At 64.3% G+C, this 20,477-nt stretch overlaps 1 protein-coding gene across 1 annotated transcript in view; it reads right to left on the bottom strand.

The window, feature by feature from the left end:
• LOC142051166 (chromodomain-helicase-DNA-binding protein 3-like) overlaps window positions 1-20,126 on the bottom strand; it is a gene marked incomplete at its 3' end in the record, with an annotated part of 39,479 nt that extends 19,353 nt beyond the window's left edge. The window contains exons 1-8 of the mRNA XM_075080349.1: window positions 19,692-20,126; window positions 8,541-8,659; window positions 6,425-6,613; window positions 5,606-5,730; window positions 4,263-4,501; window positions 2,392-2,522; window positions 2,035-2,170; window positions 1,854-1,916 (exon numbers count right to left, since the gene is read on the bottom strand). Of these exons, the coding sequence (XP_074936450.1) occupies window positions 1,854-1,916; window positions 2,035-2,170; window positions 2,392-2,522; window positions 4,263-4,501; window positions 5,606-5,730; window positions 6,425-6,613; window positions 8,541-8,659; window positions 19,692-19,884 (1,195 nt within the window). The remainder of the gene's footprint in view (window positions 1-1,853; window positions 1,917-2,034; window positions 2,171-2,391; window positions 2,523-4,262; window positions 4,502-5,605; window positions 5,731-6,424; window positions 6,614-8,540; window positions 8,660-19,691) is intronic.
• Between the last annotated feature and the right edge of the window lie 351 nt (window positions 20,127-20,477).

Here is a 20,477-nt window from a genome sequence, read left to right as displayed (position 1 = left end):
GGGACAGTGGGGGACAGGGGCACTGGCGACAGTGGGGAAGGGGACAGCGGGGACTGGGGCAGCGGGGGACAGGGGCACTGGGGGCACTGGGAACGGGGACAGAGGGAGACGGGGCACTGGGGGCACTGGGGAGGGGGACAGAGGGGGACGAGGCAGCGGGGACAGGGGCAGCAGGGGACAGGGGCGCTGGGGGCACTGGGGAGGGGGACAGAGGAGGACGAGGCGCTGGGGGCACTGGGAATGGGGACAGAGGGGGATGAGGCGCTGGGGGCACTGGGAATGGGGACAGAGGGGGACGAGGTGCTGGGGGCACTGGGGACAGTGGGGAAGGGGACAGCAGGGACTGGGGCAGCGGGGGACAGGGGCACTGGGGGCACTGGGAACGGGGACAGAGGGGGACGAGGCGCTGGGGGCACTGGGGAGGAGGACAGTGGGGGACGGGGCACTGGGGACTGGGGCAGCAGGGGACAGGGGCACTGGGGGCACTGGGAACGGGGACAGAGAGGGACGAGGCGCTGGGGGCACTGGGAATGGGGACAGAGGGGGACGAGGCGCTGGGAGCACTGGGGAGGGGGACAGTGGGGGACGGGGCAGCGGGGACTGGGGCAGCGGGGGACAGGGGCACTGGGGGCACTGGGAACGGGGACAGAGAGGGACGAGGCGCTGGGGGCACTGGGAACAGGGACAGAGGGGGACGAGGCGCTGGGGGCACTGGGGAGGGGGACAGTGGGGAAGGGGACAGCGGGGACTGGGGCAGTGGGGGACAGGGGCACTGGGGGCACTGGGAACGGGGACAGAGGGGGACGAGGCGCTGGGGGCACTGGGGAGGAGGACAGTGGGGGACAGGGGCACTGGCGACAGTGGGGAAGGGGACAGCAGGGACTGGGGCAGCGGGGGACAGGGGCACTGGGGGCACTGGGGAAGGGGACAGAGGGGGACGGGGCGCTGGGGACAGTGGGGAAGGGGACAGTGGGGGACAGGGCACCTGGAATGGGGACAGAGGGGGACGGGGCACTGGGGACAGTGGGGAAGGGGACAGTGGGGGACGGGGCACTGGGAACAGTGGGGAAGGGGACAGTGGGGGACAGGGCACCTGGAATGGGGACAGAGGGGGACGGGGCACTGGGGACAGTGGGGAAGGGGACAGTGGGGGACGGGGCACTGGGAACAGTGGGGAAGGGGACAGTGGGGGACGGGGCACTGGGGACAGTGGGGAAGGGGACAGCGGGGGACAGGGCACCTGGAATGGGGACAGAGGGGGACAGGGGCACTGGGGGCACTGGGGAAGGGGACAGTGGGGGACGGGGCACTGGGGACAGTGGGGAAGGGGACAGCGGGGGACAGGGCACCTGGAATGGGGACAGAGGGGGATGGGGCACTGGGGGCACTGAGGAGAGGGAAAGCAGGGGACAGCGGGGACAAGGGCACTGGGAGCACTGGGGAGGGGGACGGAAGGGGACAGGACCACTGGGAATGGGGACGTGGGGGTGCTGGACATGGGGCACTGGGGACAGGGACATCCAGGGGCAGGGGGCATTGGGGGATGGGGACACGTGATGGGGACACAGGATGGGGGTACTGGGGGACAGGGACACCAGGGGCACTGGTGGGTGGGTGGGAGCACTGGGACACAGGAACGGGGTGGCACCAGGGACATGGGGACACCAAATGCCCAGGAGAGGTGGTGGGGACGGGGACACGGGGACACCCCTCGGAAGAAGCCAGGGGCTGGGGGACCCCCCGGACGCCACCACCGACACGGGGAAGGGGCCGATGACCCCGCTCAGGGGGACACCACAGGCTCGGGGACCCCGGGTGACAATCTGGGGACACCAAAGGGTGGGGTGTCTCACCGTGCGCGGGCACCGCGCCCGTCCCCGGGGGGCCGCGCTCCCGGCTGAGGCCGGCGCAGGGGGCTGCAAGGAGAGACGGGGTGGGGGGTGGGGGACGGGGGCGTCACCCGGCGTCCCCGCCACGGGGTCTGGGGTGGGGGGTGGTGGCACCCGGGGGTCGGTGACACTTGGGGACACTCACCTTTCTTCTTCTTGCGGCCGGGACGTCCCCGTTTGAGCTTCTTGAGGCGGGTGGTGGGGTCGGGGCGGGCGGTGGCACCCAGCACCCCGGGGCTCTCGGCATCCGACTCCTCCTCCGCCTCCCCTGCGTCCTCGCTCTGCTCGGGGACAGCGGGTGACACCGGGGATGGCGGGTGACACCGGGTGGCGGCGGGTGACAAGGGGACACGATGGACTGGGAGACCAGGGGCTTGGGGCGGGGACGGACTGGGAGACATGGGGCGGGGCGGTGGTGCCACCGCTTGGGGACACTGCGGAGGGGGACAGGAGGGGACCCCGGGGAGGGGGACAGGAGGGGGCCCCAGCGTCCGGGCCCTACCGAGCTGCTCTTCTTGCGCTTCCCGCCCAAGACGCCCAGTTTGATCTTCAACGGCGCCATCTTCCTCCCCTTCATCTTCCTCTTCAGCTCCGGCACCCGCGGGCTCTTGCTGCGCTTCTTGTGGCCGGGACCTGCAGGGGGGACCCGGGCGTTCAGGGTGGGGGGGGACGGACCCAGGAAGCAGGGCACCCCCTCACCCAGCCCCAGGAGGACCCTAAGGACCCCCAGAATCCTCCTAGGGACCCCCAAAGCCCCTAGAGAATGCCCCAACCCAACCCAGGGAACCCCAAACTGCCCCCAGGATCCCCCTAGGGTCCCCCAAACTCCCCCAAGGATCCCTAAAGCCACCGCAGGGTCCCCCAAAGATCCCCAGGATCCACCGAGGCACCCTCTCCACACTCCCCCAGGGATCACTGAAGTCACCCCAGGGACCCCCAAAGCGTCCCAGAACCCCTCTAGAGACCCCACCCACCCAAAACTCCCCAGGTATCATTAAAGTCACCCCAGGGACTCCCAACCCGTGAGGGCCCAGGCATCCAGGCACCCTGTCCCCAAGTCAGGCGAGGACCCAGGTATCTGCGGCAGCACCCAGGTGTCTGGGGGGGCACCCAGGCACCCCCTCCCCAAACCCAGCAAGGACCCAGGTGTCTGGGGGAGCACCCAGGCACCCCCTCCCCAAATCCAGTGAGGACCCAGGTGTCTGGGGGGGCACCCAGACCTCCCCTCCCCAAACCCAGCAAGGACCCAGGTGTCTGGGGGGGCACCCAGGCATGTGGGGGGGGCACCCAGGCAGCCCCTCCCCAAACCCAGCGAGGACCCAGGTGTCTGGGGGGGCTCACAGGCACCCCCGCCCCAAATCCAGTGAGGACCCAGGTGTCTGGGGGGGCTCACAGGCACCCCCGCCCCAAATCCAGCGAGGACCCAGGTGTCTGGGGCAGCACCCAGGTGTCTGGAGGGGCACCTAGACCTCCCCTCCCCAAACCCAGCAAGGACCCAGGTGTCTGGGGGGGCACCCAGGCACCCCCGCCCCAAATCCAGCGAGGACCCAGGTGTCTGGGGGGCACCCAGGCACCCCCTCCCCAAATCCAGTGAGGACCCAGGTGTCTGGGGGGGCTCACAGGCACCCCCGCCCCAAATCCAGTGAGGACCCAGGTGTCTGGGGCAGCACCCAGGTGTCTGGAGGGGCACCTAGACCTCCCCTCCCCAAACCCAGCAAGGACCCAGGTGTCTGGGGGGGCACACAGGCACCCCCGCCCCAAATCCAGCGAGGACCCAGGTGTCTGGGGGGCACCCAGGCACCCCCTCCCCAAATCCAGTGAGGACCCAGGTGTCTGGGGGGGCTCACAGGCACCCCCGCCCCAAATCCAGTGAGGATCCAGGTGTCTGGGGGGGCTCACAGGCACCCCCGCCCCAAATCCAGTGAGGACCCAGGTGTCTGGGGCAGCACCCAGGTGTCTGGAGGGGCACCTAGACCTCCCCTCCCCAAACCCAGCAAGGACCCAGGTGTCTGGGGGGGCACACAGGCACCCCCGCCCCAAATCCAGCGAGGACCCAGGTGTCTGGGGGGCACCCAGGCACCCCCTCCCCAAATCCAGCGAGGACCCAGGTGTCTGGGGGGCACACAGGAACCCCCTCCCCAAACCCAGCAAGGACCCAGGTGTCTGGGGGGGCACCCAGGCACCCCTTCCCTAAATCCAGCGAGGACCCAGGTGTCTGGGGCAGCACCCAGGTGTCTGGAGGGGCACCCAGACCTCCCCTCCCCAAACCCAGCGAGGACCCAGGTGTCTGGGGGGGCACCCAGGCATGTGGGGGGGCACCTAGGCACCCCCTCCCCAAACCCCCCAGGACCCCAGCGCCCGGGCAGCACCCACCTTTGCCCTCCTTGGTCTTGGCCTTGCGCAGGGGCGGGGGGGGCGCCTCGGGGGCCACGGCGGCCACGGCGGCCGACACCTGCTCGGCCACGGCGGCGGCGGCGGCAGCGGCGGCGGCGGCCACGGCGGCGGCGGAGCCCTTGAAGGGGTTGTTGGCGCTGAACTCCCGCCACTTGGCTCCCAGGATCGTCATCATCTTCGACATGGGGATTTTGGGGTTCTTCTTGGCGATCAGGGGCCTGGCGGGGAGGGAGGGAGGTGGGCTGGGAACCCAGGGGTCCGGGGAGCAGCACCCCAGAACCCAGGCGTCGAGGCAGAAGAGGGGACCCCAGATATCCAGGGGGGGCACCCAGGGCCCACTGATGCTCCCCACAGACCCCTTTCATCCTGGGGGGCTCCTACAGGCTCACCCAGCACCCCCAAGGTGCCGCCATGGTCTCCAAGGTGCCCCTGTGTGTCCCCCAGTCCCATGAGGCGCCCCCCCCAACACCCCGAGGGCACCCCCCAGCACCCTGACATACCCTAAAAACATCCCCACAAGCACCCTGAAGCAGCCCCCTACCAGCCAGAGAGAGCCCTAAGCACCCTAAGCTGCCCCTGTAGCCCCCCAAGACCCCGAGGCACCCACCAGCACCCTGAAGGACCCCCCCTAGGATGCTGTGGGACCCCCAGCACTCTAGGGTGCCCCCCCAATCTCCTGAAGTGTCCCCCAGCACCCACAGGGACCCTCCACCACCCTGAGGTGCCCCCTAATCCCCCTGAGATGTCCCCCAGCACCCTGAGACACCCTAAAAAGACCCTCACCGGAACCCTGAAGTGTCTCCCAGCACCCAGATACACCCTCCAGCACCCCAAGATGCCCCCCATCCCCCCAAGGTGTCCCCCAGCACCCTGAGATACCCTAGAAGGACATCCATCAGCACCCTGAAGCGTCCCCCAGCACCCAGAGGCACCCTCCAGCACCCCGAGATGCCCCCCATCCCCCCAAGGTGTCCCCCAGCACCCTGAGATTCCCTAAAAAGACCCACACCAGCACCCTGAAGCATCCCCCAGCACCCAGATACACCCTCCAGCACCTTGAGGTGCCCCTAATCCCACCAAGGTGTCCCCCAGCACCCTGAGATATCCTAGAAGGACATCCATCAGCACCCTGAAGTGACCCCCAGCACTCGCAGATGACCCTGATCCCCCCATGGTGTCCCCCAGCACCCTGAGATACCCTAAAAAGACCCTCACCAGCACCCTGAAGTGACCCCCAGCACCCAGAGGCACCCTCCAGCACCCTGAAATGGCCCCCACCCCACCGAGGTGACCCCCAGGGTGTCCCCCACACCCAGACCCACCTCATGAACTGGCTGAAGGCCTTGTAGTTGGTGAGGGTGTGATAGTCCTCCTCGGTGAAGACATGGTCGACGTCCTCCAGCCCCCAGGCCCCCAGCAGCTGTGCCGAGGACTTCTGCTCCACCGCCTGCGCCAGGGGCGGGACCCGGGGGTCACGGGGTGACATGGGGGGGACACGGAGGGGACAGAGGGGGGGACACGCACCAGGATGGGGAGAGGGGGAGGAGAAACACACAGAGAGGATGAGGAGACATGTCACCTGCCGGGACCCCCACAGGCGCCAGCACAGGTGATGGGACCCCCACAAGGACCCACATGGCTGACGGGACCCCTGTGGGCACCCACACAAGCGATGGGACCACCGTAAGGACCCACATGGGTCCCCACGCAGTGATGGGACACCCACAGGCACCCACACGGGTGACAGGACCGTCATGGGCCCTGACACGAGGATGGGGCACCCACACGGGTGACAGGACCCCCTCTAGGCCTCCACAGAGTAACAGGACCCCCACAAGGACCCCCACAGGTGCTGGGACCCCCACTGACACCCACACAGGTGCTGGGTCCTGACACAGGTGTCAGGACCCCCACAAGGACCCACGTGGGTGACAGAGTCCCCGTGGGCCCCGACACGGACAACGAGACCCCCACGAGTGTCACAAGCCCCCCAAGGAGCCCCCAAGTGATGGGACCCCCCATGGGTCCACACACAGGGCAGTGCTGGGGGAGCCCCAGCACCCCCAGGTGCTCCCCCCAACCCACCGAGTACCCCCCCACTCGCTGGGTGCCCCCCACCCACAGGTGCCCCCCGGCCATACCTTCACCTTCTGGCCCCCCTCTTCATCGGCCTTTTTCCGTCTCTTCGTCTTCTTCTCCTTCTTCTCGCGGTGCTTCCGCCGCCGCTTCCTGGCCGCCCCCCCGGAGTCGCTGCCGCCGCTCTCCGACTTCTCCCGGTACTCCTCCCGCTGGTATTCCTCCCGCTCCGACTCCAGCTCATCCTCGCTCACCTGAGACCACCGCCCAGCGCTCGTCCTCGGGGCCCGTCACCCCTCCCCGGGGTCTGTCAGCCACCCTGAGACCCCCACCAGTCATCCCCAACCCCGTCAGCCACCCCGAGACCCCCACCAGCAGCCCCAGGACCCTGTCAGATACCCCCAACCCCATCAGCCACCCCAAGACCCCCACCAGCAGCCCCAGGACCCCGTCAGCAGCCCCAGGACCCTGTCAGTCATCCCCAACCCCGTCAGCCACCCCGAGACCCCCACCAGCAGCCCCAGGACCCTGTCAGATACCCCCAACCCCATCAGCCACCCCAAGACCCCCACCAGCAGCCCCAGGACCCCGTCAGCAGCCCCAGGACCCTGTCAGTCATCCCCAACCCCGTCAGCCACCCCGAGACCCCCACCAGCAGCCCCAGGACCCTGTCAGATACCCCCAACCCCATCAGCCACCCCAAGACCCCCACCAGCAGCCCCAGGACCCCATCAGTCACCCCCCAACCCCGCCAGCCACCCCGAGACCCCCACCAGCAGCCCCAGGATCCTGTCAGTCATCCCCAACCCCGTCAGTCACCCCCCAACCCCGTCAGCCACCCCGAGACCCCCACCAGCAGCCCCAGGACCCCGTCAGTCATCCCCAACCCCGTCAGCAGCCCCAGGACCCCATCAGTCACCCCCCAACCCCGTCAGCCACCCCGAGACCCCCACGAGCAGCCCCAGGACCCCATCAGCCACCCCAAGACCCCCGTCAGCAGCCCAAGGTCCCCATCACTCACCCCCAACCCCATCAGCCACCCCCAGACCCCGTCAGCTGCTCCAAGACACCCACCAGCAGCCCCAGGTCGCCATCAGCCACCCCAAGACCCCCATCAGCAGTCCCAGGTCCCCATCAGTCACCCTCAATGCCATCAAATGCCCCAGGACCCTGGCAGCCACCCCGAGACCCCCACCAGCAGCCCCAGGACCCAGTCAGCCACCCCAAGACCCCCATGAGCAGCCCCAGGACGCCGTCAGCCACCCCGAGACCCCCATCAGCAGCGCCAGGACCCCATCAGCCACCCCAAGACCCCCATCAGCCACCCCAAGACCCTGTCAGTCACCCCCAGACCCCCATCAGCAGCCCCAGGTCCCCAGCAGTCACTGTCAGCTGCCCCAGGACCCTGTGAGCCACCCCAAGACCCCCATCAGCCACCCCCAACTCCGTCAGCAGCCCCAGGACCCTGACAGTCACCCCCAACCCCATCAGCCACCCCAAGACCCTCAGCAGCAGCCCCAGGACCCCATCAGTTGCCCCCAACCCCATCAGCCGCCCCAGGACCCCCATCAGTCATCCCCAGCCCCATCAGCAACCCTGAGACCCCCATCAGCCACCCCAGGACCCTGTCAGTCACCCCAGGACCCCCATCAGTTGCCCCCAACCCCATCAGTTGCTCCCAACCAAGAGCCCCGTCAGCTGCCCCCAGACCCCATCCATCATCCCCAGATGCCGTCAGCCACCCCAAAAGCCCCGTCAGCTGCCCCAGGACCTTGTGAGCCACCCTGAAAGTCTGTCACCCGTCCCCAAACACCATCCTTCGCTCCCAAACCCTGTCACCCGTCCCCAGACCCCATCCATCGTTCCCAAAACCTGTCACCCATCCTCAAACCCTGTCACCCGTCCCCAGACCCCATCCATCGTTCCCAAAACCTGTCACCCATCCTCAAACCCTGTCACCCGTCCCCAGGCCCCGTCCATCGTTCCCAAACCCTGTCACCTGTCCCCAGACCCCATCAGCCGCCCTGAAAGTGTCATCCCACCACCAGACCCCATCCATTGTCCTCACACCCCATCAGGCACCCGAAGAGTCTGTCACCTGTCCCCAGACCCCATCACCCATCCCCCTGACCCTGAACAGCCGCGCCAGCGTTCGGGCAGGGTGTCCCAGGAGGAACTCACTAGTTTTTTCCGTTTCCGTGGTTTTCCGGGTTTATTTTCCTTCTGCTTCCGGGGGCCCCGTTTCTTCTTCTTCACCCCCAGGGCCCCCTCGAGGCCCCGCAGCAGGTCGTCATCACCGTCTGCAGGGGACAGGGCAGCCTGAGCCGCGGGGACGGGGACACCCGCCGGCGGCTGACAGGGACGGGTGGCTGTTCGAGGTCCCCTCCGCGGCCACTGGGACGGTGACACACAGGAAGGTGGGTGATGGGGACAGTCAGCTGCGCCAAGGCCCCCTCTGTGGCCACCAGGATGGTGACAGGCAGGAAGACGGGTGACAGGGACGTGTGGTTGCTATGAGACCCCCCTCTGTGGCCACCAACCCACTGCCACAGGCAGAGGCAGGTGACAGGGACAGGTGGCCATGCTAAGAACCCCTCTGTGGCCACCATGGTTGTGGCACACAGTGAGACGGGTGACAGGGACAGACAGCCACACTGAGGTCCCCTCCATGAACACCAGCACACTGACACACACAGGAAGACAGGTGATGGCGACAGGCGGCCACGTTGAGGTCCCCTCCGAGGCCACCAACCCCCTGACACACACAGAGGCGGGTGATGGCGACAGGCGGCCACGTTGAGGTCCCCTCCAAGGCCACCAACCCCCCGACACACACAGAGGCGGGTGATGGCGACAGGCGGCCACGTTGAGGTCCCCTCTGAGGCCACCAGGACAGTGACATGCCGCAAGACGGGTGACACGGACAAGCAACCACACTGAAGTCTCCTCCACAGCCACCAGGATGGTGACACGCACAGATATGGCTGATGGGGACAGGTGACCACACTGAGGTCCCCACTAACACCACCAGCCCACAGACAGGCAGAGAGGCAGGTGACAGGGCCACGCTGAGATCCCCGGGATGGTGACACACAGAGAAACAGGCGATGGGGACAGTCAGCTGCGCTGAGGCCACCACCATGGCCACTGGCACGCTGACACGCGGTGAGGCAGGTGACAGCTGGCCACGCTGAGGTCCCCTCTGTGGCCACCAACCCCCTGACACACACAGAGGCAGGTGACGGGGACAGGCAACCATGCTGAGGCCCCCTCCATGACCACCAGCATGCTGACGCATGGGAAGACAAGTGACAGCCACAGGCGACAACGCTGAGGTCCCCTCCACAGCCACCGGGATGGTGACACACAGAAAGACGGTCACAGGGTCAGGCGACACACGGAGGTCCCCTCCACAACCACCAGCATGCTGATACACACAGAAGAAGGGTGATGGCCACAGGTGGCCACACTGAGGTCCCTGGGACGGTGACACCGGGGAGGCGGATGACAGGGACAGTCAACCGCGCTTAAGTCCCCTCCATGGCCACTGGCTCGCTGACATGTGGTGAGGGGGTGACAGGTGGCCACACTGAGGTCCCCTCTGTGGCCACCAAGATGGTGACGCGCAGCGAGCCAGGTGACAGACAGGCAGCCACGCTGAGGTCCCTTCCACAGCCACCGGTGCACTGACATGCAGTGAAGCGGGTGACGGGGACAGGCGGCCCTACCAAGGTCCCCTCTGCAGCCACTGGCACGGCAACACACAGCGAGACGGGTGGCAGGGACAGGCGACTACACTGAGGTCGCCTCCGTGGCCACCAGACCGGTCACACACGTGGAGGTGGGTTACAACCACAGGTGGCCACACTGAGGTCCTCGGCACGGTGACACACAGGGAAGCACGTGATGGTGACAGTCAGCTGCGCCGAGGTCACCTCCACGGCCACTGGCTTGTTGACAGGCGGTGAGATGGGTGACAGGGACAGGCGGCCACCTGAAGGCCCTTCCGTGGCCACCAGCACGGTGTCACACATGGAGGCGGGTGAAGGGGACAGGCCGCCTGTCTGAGGTCCCCTCTGTGGCCACCAGACCACTGACCCACGCGGAGGCGGGTGACGGGTACAGGTGGCCACGCTGAGGTCCCCTCTCTGGCCAACAGGTGACAGGGACATTCCAGCCCCCGCCTTCCCCTGGCAGAAACAAGCCCAAAATCGGGGCAGAAAACAGCGGTGCCACCCAGCACCGCAATTACCTTTTTACCCCATTTTCTGACCCAAAACCAACTGACCTTTGGTTGGGTCTCTGAGGCAGAAACATTTGGGGGAGAAAAACAACTTTTGGGGTAAATCTCAATGATAACAAAACTAGCAGCCACAGCCTGAGGCCCCTCCACCGATGGTACGGGCAACACCCACTCACGCCCCGAAAAAACGGGTAAAACAGCACCAGAAATGGGATTTTGGGGCATTTCCCCCCGTTCGCAGGAGGCCCGGAAGGAGCATTTTGGCTTCCATGGGGCCAAAACCTCAGGGTTTCACCCCAAAAATCCTCCTGGAAATGCCCCATGGGGTGGGGGGTGTTACCCCGAAAAACAAGGCTCCCAACTGCTGGTGGACGGACACCGCTGTCACCGTGACACTGACCAACCGCCACTGGAGGATCCTCCTGACCCCTCGGCCCAGGGGACACCGGTGTCACCGTGACACTGACCAACCGCCGCTGGAGGATCCTCCTGACCCCTCGGCCCAGGGGACACCGGTGTCACCGTGACACTGACCAACCGCCGCTGGAGGATCCCCCGACCCCTCGGCTCAGGGGATGTGAGTGTCACCGTGACACTGACCAACCGCCGCTGGAGGATCCTCCTGACCCCTCGGCCCAGGGGACACCGCTGTCACCGTGACACTGACCAACCGCCGCTGGAGGATCCTCCTGACCCCTCGGCCCAGGGGACACCGGTGTCACCGTGACACTGACCAACCGCCAGCAGAGGATCCCCCGACCCCTCGGCTCAGGGGATGTGAGTGTCACCGTGACACTGACCAACCGTCGTCAGTGGTGGCAGATTCCCACCTTTTCGACCTATAAAAGCGATCAACTGCTGGGCACGATCGTTCCGCGCCGGTGCACGGTTCCCAGCCACCGACAGAGGATTTCCCAACCGCTCACCCCAGGAGATACCGGCATCACTGTGACAGTGACCAACCGCCGGCAGAGGATTCCCCAACCCCTCAGCCCGGGGGACACCGGTGTCCCCGTGACGGTGACCAACCGCCGGCAGAGGATTCCCCAACCCCTCAGCCCGGGGGACACCGGTGTCCCCGTGACGGTGACCAACCGCCGGCAGAGGATTCCCCAACCCCTCAGCCCGGGGGACACCGGTGTCCCCGTGACGGTGACCAACCGCCAGCAGAGGATTTCCCAACCTCTTGGCCGAGGGCCACTGGCGTCCCCGTGACAGGAGCCACCGAGAATCCCCAAGGACCATTCCCGGGGTGGTGACACCTACATCCGTGTCACGGCCTCGGTTGTCCCCGGTGTTTTTGGCAGCCGGTCAGGGTGAAGCCTGGGAGAGGTGTCACATCTGCCCGGCGGCTCTTGCAACGAGCTGGCACGTCCTCAGCCCTGGCGTGTGTGTGTGTGTGTCCCCCGCTGCCGACGTCACCCGTCCGCCCCCATAAATCACAACCGGCACTCGCTGACAGGTCCCAGCCGACCGCCGGCGGTCAGGGATGAAGCTCACCGCCGCCGGGGAGGGAACCCCCGGTGTCCCCAAGCCGCGGAGGGAGGGGGCGGGGGGTCCGGGCGGGTGACGGCGGGTGCCAAGTTTGGCGTGGGGAGAGGAAGCAACACCCGGCGCCGCCGGGGTCACATTCCTGCCTAATCCCTTGGCACCGCCGGCCAGCCTGCTGCCAGACCGCTGCCGGCAGGGTCCGGGGACAGGCAGCGCTGCCGGGACCACCCGGCTGACACCAAACCCCAGCTCTGGGTGTGCGGGGTGGGGGGAGGGCGATGCTGGGAAATGGTAACCGGGGAGGGGGTGGAAAAAAAAACAACCCCAAACCCCCCTTTTGTTTTTTTTTTTCCCTCTGCTTTTTTTCCATGGCGGCGCAGACGCCCCCGTCCCAACCGGCTTCGGCCCTCCCACTTCCCCCCCCCACCACCAACACCAATTTCCTCCCCCCCCTTCCCTGGTTGTTCCCCACCCACCCTCCGCCACCGCCGTCACCTTCGGGTGCTCCCCGCAGGCTACAGCCGCTCGCCGGGCCGGGGCTCAGCCCCACCGGGCCTGATCCTGCCATTCGGGGGGGGGTGTGGGGGGTGTGTGGGGTGTGGAAACACCCCCACCCCCCAATCAACACACACACAACCCCCCCCTCTCCCGCCCCCCCATTCCCACACAACCATCCCCCCCCCCCCCACACACACACACACACACACACCCCAAGCACCAGCAGACATGCGCGGGGAGCCGGGGCGCGTTGGCAAACCATCAACGAGAATTTTCCACACACGTGACGCTCCCACTCCCCGCACCTCGAGAGAGAGAGAGAGAAAATACGTAGACACCCGGACGGGGAGGGAGGCGTACACCCGCCCGCTGCCTGTGCGGGCAGGCAGCTGCCAGACACAAAGCACAACCCCCCACCCCCCCCCCCCCCCCCCACACACACACACAACCACCACCACCCCTCCGCCTGTTCGCCGCCCCGGGGAGGCCGCGGCGGCGAACGTGAGCGAGAAGGAAAAAAAAAAAAGCGGGGGGAAAAAATTTAAAAAAAGGGGAGAAAAATTAATGAAAATTGAAAATACACCGGGAACGATTGTGCAGGGGAAAGGGGGGGGGGGGGGGGTGTGTGTGGGAAAAAAGGGAGAAATGAAAAATGAAATAACAAATAAATAAAGGGGGAGTGATTCTGCACCAGGGGAGGAAAGAGTTTGAACAAAGGAAAAGGTGAGGCGTCCTCAAAAATGGGGGAAAAAAGGGAAAAAGAGTGAGGCGCCGAAGCGGAGAGGAGCGAGGCGCTGTTTCCCCACAGCGGCAAAAAAATTTTAAAAAATCAATGTTTTTGGCTCTTTTTTTGAGGGTGTTTTACCCCGGTTTTCCTGCCCGGCCTGAGGCGGTGGGGCAGGCAGCCGGGCCCGCGGCCCACAGCTCGGTGACACGGTGGAAATTAAAAAACGCTCGACTTTTTGCCTGATTTTGGCTTTTTTTTTTTTTTAATAGCGAAAAATTTGTCAGTGCGGGTGCTTCACCACCACCCCCCCCCCCTCCTCCCCTCCGGCGCTCGAAGCCGCCGCGATCCCAGCCGCCGCCATTGTTCTCAGCTGGGACGGGCTGGAAATGGCAAAAATAGGGGAAAAAAGGGGAAAAAACAAAACAAAAAAACAAAAAAAAACAAACCAAGAAAACCCAACAAGTTTGAGCTGTGGAGGAGGGGGAGGGGGCGGCCTCCCGCCGGGGAAGTGGTGGTGGTGGGGGGAAAGTGTGATTTCACCTCAAATCCGGGGAGCCCCGAGCGCCCGGGTCGCTGTCAGGAGGGGGACGGACGGACAGACAGACGGAGGCTGGCCTCCCGCTGCTCCTGCTCCGAGGAGAAACATTAAAAACGTGCAAGAATGCTGCTCTGGGGAGAGAAAGGTTAAAAAAAATAGCTATTATTGGTGCTAAGGGTAGGAAAAGTTTTTAAAAACTGGTATTAGGGCGGCTCTGGGGAGAGAAAAGTTGAAAAAAAAGTGAATTTTGGGCCGGTTCGGGGGCGTCCGCGCGGCCCCACGTGGAGCGTTTGCGGGATCGGGGGCTGCGGGGAGCAAAAATCACTGAAGAATTGCTCAAAAAACCAAGAAAAAGCCCCAGGAAACGGCCAGGGAAGCAGCACTGGCCTGGGGAGGCCGCGCTGGAAAGGCGGATTTGCCCGTTTCTAAGTGGTTTTGGGGGAAAAGAGGGAGTTCTAAAATCCAGATTTACCCTTTTTTGAACTTTTCTGGTAAAAAAGATCTAAAAATCTGAATTTACCCATTTCTGAGCATTTTTGAGAGGTCTAAAATCTCAAATTACCTATTTCCAGGTATTTGGGGGGGGAAAGAGAGGGGTCAAAAGCCTAAATTTACCTATTTCAGAGCTTTTGGGGGGTAAAGAGGGGCTTCTGAAATCCAAATTTACATATTTCTAAGCTTTTCTGGGAAAAAAGGGGGTTCTAAACCCCAAATTTACCAATTTCTAAGCTTTTCTGGAAAGAAAAGGAGTTCTAAAATCCACATTTGCCCATTTCTGAGAGTTTTGGGACGTTCTAAAATCCAAGTTTTGCCACTTCTGAGCATTTTTGGAGAAAAAGAGAAGGGTCTAAAATCCAAATTTACCTATTTCTGAGCTTTTTTGGAAAAAGACAGCTCCAAAATCCACATTTATGTATGTCTGAGCATTCTGGGGGGCAAAGCGAGGGTTCTAAAATCCAAATTTGCCCATTTCTGAGCATTTTGGAGGAAAAGGGGAGGAGTCTAAAATCCAAATGTACTCATTTCTAAGCTTTTCCAGAAAAAAAAAGGGTTCTAAAATCCAAACTTACCCATTCCTGGGTATTTTCAGAGTGAATGGATTCACTTCAAAATCAAAGCTCTTTTTTTCAGTCAAACTGGCCGCTTTGGGCTCCGAGACGCCCTTTCCCCCCCCTCTGTTTGAGGCCAAACTCAAAAAAGTTAAAAAACGGTGTTCAGAAGGCAAAAAAAACTTAGCATTTTGCACAGAAATGGTCAATTTTAGGTTCCCACCTCAGGGAAAACCGCCAGAAAAGGTGTCTGAAACCCCAAACCGTCCCCACGCCGGCGAACCCGGGTGCCGGGGACCTGCCGGCGCCCCCCGCTGAGGAAATGGGTGGGTTTTTTGTGCTAAATCCTCTTTTTTCCCCCCTCGTTTGTCAGGTTTTTTAACACCCGCGCCTGAGGGAGGAAATCACAGCCGAAGGGGCGGCGCACACCCGAAAGGGGCGAGTTCGGGGGTGCAAACCTGCCCCAAAACCACCAGCGGCGCCAAAATTTTGGGTGAAGGCGCAGCCGAGCCGCCAACACCGAGAAGCGGCGTTTGAGAAACACAAGAAACTACAATAAAACCCAACAAAATCCAATAAAATCCAATAAAATACAACAAAACCCAATAAAATACAACGGAATAGACTGTCCCTCGGGCCCGGGATAAGTCAGCGCTGGGACGTCGATGGTTCCTGGGGACTTTGGGTCCTTCCTGGAGGGGGTTTTTACACGGTGACATCGGTGACCCCCGAGACCATCAGCACCCAAAACCCCCCACCACGGGGTGCAACAACCACTCCGGGTCTTGCCAGGTGCACGGCAGCACCCATCACCCCCCACCACAGGGTGCAACAACGGTCCTGGACCCTGTCAGGCGTACAACAGCACCCATCACCCCCCACCACGGGGTGCAACAACGGTCCTGGACCCTGTCAGGCGTACAACAGCACCCATCACCCCCCACCACGGGGTGCAACAACGGTCCTGGACCCTGTCAGGCGTACAACAGCACCCATCACCCCCCACCACGGGGTGCAACAACAGTCCTGGACCCTGTCAGGCGTACAACAGCACCCACGGTCCCAGACCATGGGGAGCAATAACCGTCCCGAAGCCTGCCACGTGCACAGCGGCACCCATCACACCACACCACAGGGTACGACAGCCGTCCTGGATCCTGTCAAGCACACAACACCACCCATCGTCCTTCACCATGGGGTGCAACAACCAACCTGGGTCCTGTCAGGCACTCAACAGCCCCCATTACCCCCACACCATGCGGTGCAACAACCGACCTGGATCCTGTCAGCTGCACAACAGTCCCAAGACTCCCCACCACGGGGTGCAACAGCCACCCTGGGCCCCGTCAGGCACCCAACAGCACCCATCGCCCCACAACTGCCTGGGTTCCTGTAAGGCACCCAACAGCTCCCATCGCCCACACCACGGGGTGCAACAACCATCTTGGATCCTGTCAGGCACACAACAGCACCCATCCCCCTTCAGCCTGGAGTGCAACAACCATCCTCCACCCTGTCAGGCACAGAACAGCACCCATCACCCCAGACCACGGGGTGCAACAACGAAGCTGGGCCCTCCCAGCTGCACAGTGGCACCCATCACCCCACCCCACAGGCTGAAACAACCACCCTGAGCCCTGTCAGGCACCCATTGACCCCCGTCATGTTACACCACAGGGCACAACAACCACCCTGGAGCCTGTGAGGTGTCTCTGCCAGGCCCCCTTCCCCTACAACTGCCTGGGTTCCTGACAGGCAGCCAACAGCCCCCATCATCCCCAGCACCATGGGGTGCAACAGCCACCCTGTGCCCCGTCAGGCGCACACCACCACTCATCACCTCACACCATGGGGTGCAACAGGCACCCTGGACCCTATGAGGTGTCCACCAGCCCCCCTTGCCCTACAACTGACTGGGTCCCCTGTCAAGCGCCCAGCAGCCCTCCATCACCCCACACCATGGGGTACAACAGCCACCCTTCGCCCTGTCAGGCGACCACCAACTCCCATCACCCCACACCACAGGGTACAACCGCCATCCTGGGCCCAGTCAGGTGCCCAACAGCACCCAACACCCCACAATACCGGGTACAACAGCCACCCTGGGCCTCATCAGGCACCCAACAGCACCCATTGCCCCACACCACAGGGTGTAACAACCATCCTGGGCCCTGTCAGGCACCCATCAACCCCAGCATGGGGTGCAACAACCATTCCAGGCATTGTCAGGCACCCATCAACCCTCACCAACACCACCACGGGGTGCAACAACCATCCTGGGCCCTATCAGGCACCCATCAACTCCACCACGAGTTGCAACAGCCATGCTGCACCCTGTCAAGCGCCCACCAACACCCATCAACCCCAGCACGGGTGCAACAACCATCCTGGGCTCTGTTAGGCACCCATCAACCTACATCAACCCCAGAACGGGGTGTAACAGCCACCCTGGGCCATCAGGCACTCAACAACACCCATCACCCCACACCATGGGGTGCAACAACCATCCTGGGTCCTGTCAGACCCCGTCACCCCACACACTGGGTGCAACAACCATCCTGGGCCCTGTCAGGCACCCATCAACCCACATGAACTCCAGCACAGGGTGCAACAGTCACCCTGAGTCCTGTCAGGTGAACAACAGGCCCCACCAACCCCGCCACGAGTTGCAATAACCACCCTGGGCACTGTCAGGCGCACAACAGCACCCATCACCACAGACTGTGTGGTGCAACAGCCACCGCAGAACCTACCAGGAGCCCAACAGCCCCCATTACCCCACGCAACAGGGTGCAACAGGCACCCTGGGCCCTGTCAGGAGCACAACAGCACCCATCACCCTACACCACAGGGTGCAACAACCATTCGGGACCCTGTGAGGTGCCCATCAACCCCAGCACAGGGTGCAACAGCCACCCTGGGCCCTGTCAGGCACACAACAGGTCGGATCAACCCTGCCACCAGTTGCAACAACCACCCTGGGCCCGGTCAGGCACACAACAGCCCCCCCTTGCCGTACAACTGCCTGGGTTCTGTCAGGGACACATCAGCTCCCCTCAGCCCACACCACAGGGTGCAACAGCCACCCTGGGCCCTGTCAGGCACCCAACAGCCCCCATCACTACACAACATGGGGTACAGCAGCTACCCTGGGCCTCATCAGGCGCATAACAGACCCCATCACCTCCCAGCAAGGGGTGCAAGAACCACCCTGGGCGCTGTCAGGTATACAACGGCACCCATCACCAAACACCACAGGGTTTAACAACCATTCTGGGCCCTGTCAGACCCCCATCAACCCACAATCAACCTAGCACGGGGTGCAACAACCATCCTGCGTCCTGTCAGGCACCCAAACCCATCAACCCTACACCACGGGGTGCAACAGCGACCCTGACCCTGTCAGGCACCCAGCAGCCCCCATCATCCCACACCAGAGGGAGCAACAACCATCCTGTGCCCTGTCAGGTACCCATCAACCCCATCACGGGGTGCAACAACCATCCTGGGCCCTGTCAGGTGTACAGGACCCTCCCTCACCCCACACCATGGGGTGCAACAACCATCCTGGGCCCTGTCAGGCGCCCAACATCCCCCATCAACCCCACCCGAGGGTGCAATAACCATCCTGGGCCCTGTCAGGCGCCCATCAGCCCCAGCATGGGGTGCAACAGCCGCCCTGGACCCTGTCAGGCGCCCAACATCCCCATTACCCCCCGCCACAGGGTGCAACAACCACCCTGGGCCCTGTCAGGCGCCCACCAGCCCCAGCATGGGGTGTAACAGCCGCCCTGGACCCTGTCAGGCGCCCATCAGCCCCAGCATGGGGTGTAACAGCCGCCCTGGACCCTGTCAGGCGCCCAACATCCCCATTACGCCCCGCCACAGGGTGCAACAACCACCCTGGGCCCTGTCAGGCGCCCACCAGCCCCAGCATGGGGTGCAACAGCCACCCTGGAGCTGGTGGGGTGCAACAGCCGCCCTGGACCCTGTCAGGCGCCCAACATCCCCATTACCCCCCGCCACAGGGTGCAACAACCACCCTGGGCCCTGTCAGGCGCCCACCAGCCCCAGCATGGGGTGCAACAGCCACCCTGGAGCTGGTGGGGTGTAACAGCTGCCCTGGACCCTGTCAGGCGCCCAACATCCCCCATCAACCCCACCCCAGGGTGCAACAACCACCCTGGGCCCTGTCACGCCCCCAACAGCCCCACAACACCCCCCACCCCAGGGTGCAACAACCACCCTGGCCCTGTCACGCCCCCAACAGCCCCACAACACCCCGAGGCTCCCGTCAGGTTCCCGCCACCCTCCGTCCCCTCAGGCCCTACCGGGGGATGGGGGGGGGTTCCCCGGCCCCGCCCCTCCCGTGGGGGTGGGACCCCCCGACCGCGCGCCATGGGGGGGGGGAGGGGGGGCCGGACACCCACGACACACACGTGACGGGGGGGGGGGGGGCGTGAGGTCCCCCCCCAAATTAAAGCACGGGGTGGGGGTGGGGGTGCACCCCCCACACACACACACACGCGTGGGGCGGTTGTTTACAAACAGCGCGCGTGGCGCCCACCCCCCCCACCCCCCCCCCACCAACCCACTCCCCCCCCCACCCCCCCACCCCCCGGTTGTTTCCCCAGCGCCGTGTGGCGGGAAGCGCGCGGGGGGCCGTGAGGCGGGAAGCGCGCGGCGGCGGCGGGAAGGTGAAGAGGAGGAGGAGGAGGAAGACGACGAAGAGGAAGAAAAAGGAGGGGGGGGGGAAGGTTTGCGGGGGGGGGTGGGGGTCGTTTACCTGCGTTCGCCTCAGGCGGCCCCGCGGCGGCGGGAGCGGGGGGGGGGCGGCGGTGGCGGCGGCGGCGGGGCGGGAGGCGGCGGGGGGAAGATGTCGGCGGGTCCTCGGTGCCCTCCGGTAACGGCGAGGAGAGCGGCGGCGGCGGCGTCGTCTTCCTCCTCCTCCTCGTCTTCTTCCTCCTCGTCGTCTTCATCCCCCTCCGCCTCAGACACCACCATCTCCTCCTCCTCTTCCTCGTCCTCCCTCAGAGGGGAAGCCATGGCGGGGCTGAGGGGGGCAGGAGGGAGACGGGAGTGAGGCGGGCGGGAGGCGGAGGGATGGCGGGGGGGGACGGGGAGGGGGGGGGGGGACCCTCCGCGCTCTCCCACCTCCCCCAACCCACCCCCCCTGTTGGGGGGGGGGGGGGCGAGCGACAACCGGGACGGGGCGACCCCCCCCCCCCCCCGGGCCGGGCCCGCCGGTGAAGGGAGAAAAAAAAAGGGGGGGGGGGGTGGTGTAAAAGGTGGTGGGGGGGGGGTGTGGATTTAAAAAAAAGGGGTTAAAAAAAAGGCAAAAAAATTCAAAAAACCCAAAAGTGCCCAAAAAAAGGTTAAAACCCCCTCAGAAAAAATTAAATAAGTCGCCGGGGCCGCCCGGGACAGCGTTCCCCGCGAGAGCGAGGAGCGAAAATGGCCGCCCCGAAATTTATTTTTAAATCCGAACCCCCCCACACAACCTCCCCCCCCCCAGCTCAGACAGACAGACAGACACACACACAGCTCGGAAGGGAAAATAAAATAATTTAAA

This window comes from Phalacrocorax aristotelis, unplaced genomic scaffold, assembly GCF_949628215.1.
Source record: "Phalacrocorax aristotelis unplaced genomic scaffold, bGulAri2.1 scaffold_289, whole genome shotgun sequence".
Classification (NCBI taxonomy): domain Eukaryota; kingdom Metazoa; phylum Chordata; class Aves; order Suliformes; family Phalacrocoracidae; genus Phalacrocorax; species Phalacrocorax aristotelis.
This window is presented reverse-complemented; position numbering and strand designations above follow the sequence as displayed.